The sequence below is a fragment of the Vespula pensylvanica genome, chromosome 22 (assembly GCF_014466175.1).
Source record: "Vespula pensylvanica isolate Volc-1 chromosome 22, ASM1446617v1, whole genome shotgun sequence".
In the NCBI taxonomy this organism is placed as follows: Eukaryota; Metazoa; Arthropoda; class Insecta; order Hymenoptera; family Vespidae; genus Vespula; species Vespula pensylvanica.
Genome location: NC_057706.1, coordinates 3,223,133 through 3,230,928, shown reverse-complemented (window position 1 = coordinate 3,230,928; position 7,796 = coordinate 3,223,133). Strand labels below are relative to the sequence as shown.

General features: G+C 32.4%; 1 protein-coding gene and 1 non-coding gene across 5 annotated transcripts; one reads left to right on the top strand and one right to left on the bottom strand.

The window, feature by feature from the left end:
• Nucleotides 1-284: 284 nt before the first annotated feature.
• Nucleotides 285-6,216, bottom strand: LOC122636477 (serine/threonine-protein kinase CG17528). 4 transcript variants are annotated; one of them, XR_006328956.1, is made up of 7 exons: nt 5,821-6,216; nt 4,039-5,058; nt 3,794-3,971; nt 3,404-3,697; nt 3,100-3,342; nt 747-2,730; nt 285-621 (listed from the first exon to the last, which is right to left on the bottom strand). XR_006328956.1 is itself a non-coding variant. In XM_043827708.1 (6 exons), exons 2-6 carry the CDS (start codon nt 5,055-5,057, stop codon nt 1,099-1,101), a joined length of 3,366 nt encoding a protein of 1,121 aa, XP_043683643.1. In that variant the 5' UTR covers nt 5,058; nt 5,176-6,216; the 3' UTR covers nt 285-1,098. The 4 variants fall into 4 exon arrangements, 3 of the variants coding, with proteins under 3 accessions (XP_043683643.1, XP_043683641.1, XP_043683642.1); XM_043827708.1 differs by having other exon boundaries at nt 285-2,730; nt 5,176-6,216; XM_043827706.1 differs by having other exon boundaries at nt 285-2,730.
• A 741-nt stretch (nt 6,217-6,957) lies between these two features.
• Trnah-gug lies at nt 6,958-7,029 on the top strand. Its single transcript has one exon. It is a non-coding gene; the product is annotated as a tRNA-His (tRNA).
• The last annotated feature ends 767 nt before the right edge of the window (nt 7,030-7,796 follow it).

Sequence of the window (7,796 nt, the reverse complement as noted above, 5' to 3'; positions counted from 1 at the left end):
TATTAATTTTATCACATAAACCTACTTTTGAATAACATTGAATAACATGAATTGTATGCCATCAAAAGAAAAAATATATTAAGTGCATATATCCACCTTTACTAGCCGGCAATTTACAACTAAATTAAAAAGAGTCTCAATAGATATTAATTATTTCTTTTATACAAATATCTTCACGATTATAATTCGTCTTGATTCAAACACTATTTGTATCGGTTAGCTTTTATACATATCGGTATGCGATTTATACCAATGAAAGAAATAAGAATAGCTAGACAAAGAAATACGAGCATATTTCTTTAGAATTTATTGCGTGTTTTCTAGCCATTTCGATTGTCAAACTCGTTCTAGCGTTGAATCGCAGGAACATAAACCTATTAAACAAAAGAAGACTTTTTGTCTTTAAGAACTGTGAACATATCATTAGTTGGAAACAGACAGCTTGTTAATGTATATTCATGTATTTAGATGTTGGCTATTTTGGATCTCGTCTATAATACATTTTCTATTTTGGCTTTACAAGTGAACGTAGTACATTATATTGGTTGGCGAATCTCTTTTACATTGCTATTTCCATATAGCACAAATTTTGTCACTAATAATCGTTTATATAAACATATCCTAAGAGGGAAACATGCTTTATGATTTTTCACTTTTTTTTCTACTAATCAGATAAAAATGGCTGATCTCAGTCAAGAGTACATTGTCTAATTATGCACTATAACTTTAATTACCTATGCACTTACATTTTCTTGGAAAGCTTAATCCTCTACCATGTCGCTTATATATTATTCAAACTACGTACACTTATCAAATAGAAAATACTCTATTTAAATGCATTTGGCATGTCTCGTTTGTATTTGTGTCCCATCTGTTCTAATCACAGTTACTTATTTCAAACCCGAGAACAAATGATGTCACTTTTTTCTAATACCATTACACCATTATTAGAACTATGTTAACTTAATCATTATTACACCTTTGGACATTTTTGGGCATTAAACCCATCTTAATAATACATCTGCGATCTATACATTTCCATATTTTTCCAGCATTATATTGTGTAACATTTAATATTACAGATCTAATGTCAGCGTCTTATTTATTTATTTTACTTCTGCTAGCAACTGTCGATGCATCTATAACAGATCTTCGATTTCTAAAATTTTTGTGTTCGTCGTATTTGGATATATCATCTTTTTTTTTGTTACCATCGGCCAGTTTCACATTATTGTGGCGTTCATTACTATCAATACTAGAATTCTTACACGTATTTTTAACGTCCTTCAACTCCGTCTCATACGTTTTTCGTGACGGTTGTGGTGTATAATAAAGACTAAACCGTTTTGGTTTCACTTGTTTTTGTTTCTCATTTCGTAGTTCATCAGTAGAACGAAATTTTCGACCATCTTTTCTACCTGTATAATTAGATGAGTTACTAATATCGACACACTCAACGGATTTCTTTGTAGAGTATTGAGGAATATAGCTAAATCTTTTAACTTTCACCGAATTTTTGATATTTGTTTTTATCCTCGACGGATTATCGTCTCCGAAAGATGATACACCATTTTTTGAATGTCTCAGTAAATCTTGCCCTTTTGTCACGTTATTGACAGAATTTATCTTATCATCTATATGAAGATTTCGCACTTTCGGTATTTTTGATGTATCATTTCTAAAATTAATCTTCTTTTTCAATACCTCATCATTTGTGACTTCAATTTCTTTGCAACTATTTTGATTTGGGTCATTTGTATTATTGCATTTAATATCTTGATTAGGGGACACGCTTATATTCTCAAAACTATCGGTAGACTCCATACTTTGGATTGAACTTGATTTTCGACTATATGCTGATTGTGCAAATTGAATGTTTACAAAACTGTCAGATGTTTCTATATCATTACTGGAACTACCAGTAATACTATCACTCGAAGACGATACTGCATTACAATTCTTGAGATCGTCACTTTTATACATAGACTTCGTATTAGATGATAGATTGGAGTTTCCAAAACTTCTTGTACTTTTTTTATTTTGTCGTTTGCTTTCTATTTTCTTACTTAACTGAAAAATTTTGATGCCTGGCGTATCTTCTTTAAAATTGATATCGCTCATTGAATTTCCATTTCTTTTATTTAATGTAGTTATCCTCGATAGGTGAACACTTTTATTAGGAGGTGTATCAGTGTGAAAAGAAGAGCTATTATTATAATCACATATTAATGACGTGGAATTATCTTTGTTTAAAGATAAATTTATATTCTTAGGAATACTGCTCAATGAAGAAGTTGTACTGTGTGATAATCTTAAAGAATCTTCAAGATCTTCATTTTTATTAAGAGTGTTTATGAGATTGTGTACGGACTGACCAAGAGCATGAATATCTTGCAAGCAATCAGCACTTAGAGACATAGGTCCATCTTCACCATAGCTATCACCAGCTAAATCGATTTCATCTCTACTATCTGTAGCTCTCAGTTGATAACGATTCATATCAAATATCAAATTATCATCAAAAGATGATGGTATGTTATTCTGATTAGGCCTTTTGCTATTACCAGTATTATTGATCTGAACATTTTCTTGAGAACCATCATTTTTTCTTTGCTTCTTATAGTCAAACTCAAATGTGGCTAGCCTTATCGGCTTACACTGCTGATCCCCGTATTGCTCCGTCGAGTCGGTAGATGTTGTTGAGGTCTGCTTGCCTCCTAGAAAGCTCTGCTGATATACAGAGGCAGGACAAAAGAGAAAAAAAAGCACTGCTACAGATACAGCAAACTACTACTGAAGCATTTCTAATACCATATTATAATTCAATATAGCTATGCATGGTATGCTAATTATATTTAATATTCAAAGCAATCTAATTTTAACAATATTTTTACAGTATCGTACAATACAGTATTTTACGGTAGCGCGATTTGGATAATTAAAAATAAAAAACAAAAAATAAATGCAAAATGAAAAATAATACTCTGTTAACAAGGATGCTATAACGATTAAAATTATATTATCGTATAAAGAAAGATAAGCCATGCAGGTGTGTATTTAAAGGTTTTCTATTATGATATTATAAGAAATGACAGTTACCGCTAGCCATGGATGATCAAGTACATCTTCTGCACTGAACCTAAGCTCTGGTTGTGCCTGGAGCATATTTGTGATTAGTTGTTTAGCAGAATCGGAGATTGTATCCCAGTAAGGTGAAGTGAACTCGTATTGACCACTTAAAATACGTTCAAATAATTCTTCTTGTTCATTCTCTGGTGAAACAAATGGTGGGAAACCACATAGTAAAATATATAAAATCACTCCAGCTGCCCAGACATCGATCTAAAATAAATCATCGATATTACTTAAATTCTTAAACAGCACGTTAACAAATATTATGTACTTTTAAACCGTATCCAGTTTCTGCAAGTATCTCAGGTGCTACATATGTTGGTGTTCCACACACAGTATAAAGATTTTCTCTCACGATTTGTGCAAGTCCAAAATCTCCTAATTTCAAACACCGAACATGACTACCCTCCATTTCAACTAAAAGATTTTCTGGTTTGACATCACGATGTACGATGTGATGAGAGTGTAGATACGCTAAAGCAGATGTTAAATGTCCTATCATCACACTAGCTTCAGCTTCCGAAAACTTTGTAGCAGCAGCTATTGCATCAAATAAATCACCACCCTATAAATATAATTCGTTTTAATATAAAAACTTCAAATTACTTGAGATGCATTAGCAAAATACATAAATCTATGCATTTGAGATCATCAATTTTACCTTCACAAGTTCCATGACCAAAAACAATTGATCCATTGTTTCTTGTTCTGCGATCAAACTAATTATGTTTGGATGACATACCTGACGCAGAATTGCAACTTCACTCGCTAACATTGTTTCCTTTCCTTGGCATTTATACTTATCCACAATTTTCATAGCATATTCTGCGCCTGTAGCTCTAAGATCAAAAAATTATTAATGAAAACAAATCATTAAATAAATTATTTTTATAGACTATTACTTACTTGTGAATACAGTGTCTTACTACGGCAAAATTTCCATCTCCAATTACATGTCCCACAGCATAATGCAAACGTAGTGGTTGAGGTAAAATTAAAGAAGATGGACTTGGTGTTCTAACTTGAGGTGTAGTAAGAACCTTTTTTCCAGACTTTCGTGGCATTCTTGGCATTGGACCATTTTGTCTATTCGAAATCCATGGACACCTACGGAAACTTTGAACACATTTGGATTCTTCAAAATCTAATTCAAAATCCTCCTGATTCGATTTTTCTGTTCCATATGCCAAAAAGATATCGTCATTTTCAAAGAATTGTTCCAAGGAGGTAACTTGTTGACCTGATAAAGTATACACTTTTCTCACAGCTCCTGAATCAAGCTTTACTACCTCTGTAATAGCCTCCATCACGTGTTCCAAACTTGGTGCATTTCTCTTGTTCAATAACAGACGTACTACCTTTCTTGGTTTGGTACCGTGTCTTATCAATGTTACTATTCTAGCTTTCACGCATAAAGGGATAGCACTTATTTGTCTACCAGTACTAGTTGCAGACTGAGGTAAACCAGAAAGCGAACTTCCTCTTTTCACTTTTGAGGATGAATATTCCACCTTTTTAAAAATTTCTCCTTGTCCAGAAACTACATAGCATTTACCATCTTCTAATTCTGAAATATTTTGTATTTTTCTTCCATCCATGGTATAAATTGCTCTAACTCCATTAGGTAATGTTACACTTGATACTAAAGCTCTTGTTAAATCAGAAGCTAAACTGTCAAAACTGCGATATCTTTCATGTGTTACCGCCATAACAACACCAGTATAAAACTTGTCACCATTTCGAAAAAATCGAACTCTTTTAGCCTTTTTCGTAGATGGAGTTCTGGCATTTGAAGACTGCCTTGCATTAACATCTGATATCCTTTCATCTAAATTAGATATAGGTGTAGAATTTAGATCATTACTGTCTGGAAAACTACTTTCCTTGGACGGCGTGCTGCCACAATTCAATAGTTCCTCCATCATCCTAAATTTAATAAAAATATTAAATAAATAAATAGCAATAAGAAAAAATAAATAAACCGTAGATATGAACTCTGCAAATATTTTTCACATTGTAATTACGTTAAGTGCAAATTCTTACTCGAAACAAAATAAATTTTATCCAAAGTAACTGGTTAAGTTATTAGTCGAACAACAAAGTCCAAATTCAAAATAATGACTTTTATATGTTACTAAATGTACATTAAGCTAAACAAATTACTAAATTTCACAGTTATCACACAACAAAATTCACAATTCAATTGATTTGACACAAGAGAAAGTTGGTCACTAACTTTGCGTTCGTACCTTATAAAAAATTATATAAAACACTAATGAAATAAATTTATGATACTACAAAAACACTCTTTTTTTTATATATCACTTCCCAAATATTTCTTCCCATTTTTTAAAAAATAACATAATAGACATACGTAATAAACAAAGATATTTTTGTAATTTTAGAAATATCACAAGATTTATTCAATATCCCATTTACGATCCTACATTATTTATACGAATGGTGAAATGGTAAAGGTCTATTAATGTCTTTTAAAGACACTACACCGGTGACGAACCGATACGTAAAATTTCGAACGTTACTTAACCTACACGACACGATTGATCTTAAATATACACAACGAATTTCTAACGACTGTAAATATTAATGTGCCGATATATTCACATATGTAGCTATCTTGAAGTTCACACAAAAATCTTGGGAGAGAAAAAAGCGCGAAACACTCACCTACTCGTCATAACAGAACGTCTCTTCGAGAGAAACGAATGAAAGACGAGTTAATGAGCGAATGAATCACCAGTGGTCTGACATTTTCATGGTAACCGTGACGCGAATGGCAGACAAAAATGCAAGAGAATTGCTTTCAAAGCGTTCCCAGGACGAAACTCCTCCTCTTTTTTCCGCGCCACTCGTCGTTCTTCCCTCCTTCGCTTTCGATATTTGTGCACTTCCTACACAAGTGATACTCTGATTTTTTATCCAAACCGTATAGAGTATATAGGAAGATAAACTTGCCAAAGTCTATAAATAAAGGCTTTTGTTAAAGAGGAAGGAAAAGAGCGAGTACGGGAGGATAAGAGAGAATGAGAGAGAGAGAGAGACAGAGAGAGAGATGGAGTGAGAAAAAGAGACAATGACAGACACGAGGGAGGGTTTACGAGACGATTGGTAGTGGGGTTTAAACGGGTGGGGGAATCAGTGAGAAGGGAGGAAACGGAAATGCGAGATAAACCGCGCTGAGTGCAAACACTCTCTTAAAATCCGATGGATCGGACAGTACACGTTTTATCGCGCCTTAACCTCTTTTCATTTCTCGTCGAAAGTAACTCGATTTCTAATCACGATAAACGCCTCGTTTTCGATCGTCATTACGAAGAACGAGAAAGTGTTTTATTTATATAAATCCACAAGATAAAGCATTACTTTTCATATCGAATTATGTACGCTCTATTTTTTTCCAAATACTATTGCGACATTAAATATTATCTTCTGCATTAAAATTATATTACGATATCTATTAATTGTTTTCGCTAAATTCATTTTCTTTTTTGGAGCTATATATATATATATATATATATATATTATCATAAGAGGAGATAGATAAAAGTATTTATTTATCCGCCAGATGGCATTATAGATTCATGTCGCTTGATCGCTAAATAACTATTAAAATTACCGATATTACGTATTATATTTTATTGATTGGTCCTTAAAACTATATTTTCAATAGTTTTCGATATAACTTATACAAAAAAGGATAGATTGATTTCATGACAGTATCAATTTTGTATAACTTATACAAATGTTATTTTTATTTTTAGCATAACATTTCTAATATGTAAAAGTCTAACAAGTCCTCTGGTAGCCGTGATCGTCTAGTGGTTAGGACCCTACGTTGTGGCCGTAGTAACCCAGGTTCGAATCCTGGTCACGGCAATGCCCGACAAGGAGGTGCATTGTCACGGCAGAGGATTTTTTTTGTATGATTTTATTTCTGACAAATTTTCTTAACTAATATGTATGTATAATAAATATGTATATTCATATATATATATATGAATATTTATATATATATATATATTATTAAATTATTTGACTAAGCGATTCTTAAAAAATGATAAATGTATATACAATGATAATGTACACTTTTAGGATTAGGATCAGAATAAAGGTAATTTTTTAAAAGAAATCTTTTAGGTTGTTTAATACCGTTATATGTATACATCAATGTGTATTCTATTCAATATGACATCGAACTACATATACACACATGCATACGTTCAGATCCGTTCGAGAGGGTCGCACATCATGCATGTGACATTACTGCTGAATAATGATGCCTCTCTTACGCTCTTACAATATCCTTTCTCGCTTTTTGAATCCTTTTTTTCTCTTCGTAATAAACCTTCGAAATTGACATTAGCATTCATTGGTGAAACGATGGAAGAGACAATACCTTCGATGTCGAAGAGACATAATACGTGATATTGATATAACGTCAAAAATATCGAAGATAAAAGAAAAAAGAGAAGAATATGTGAATTAGCGATAAATTGTACTTTTTGAAACAAAAAATATAAGATCGGATTTCAAAATCATTGATCGATAATCTTAGATTACATTTTCATCGATAATCGAAAAATTCTTATTCAGAAAGAGAGAAAGAGAGAGAGAGAGAGAGAGAGAGAGAGAGAGAGAGAGAG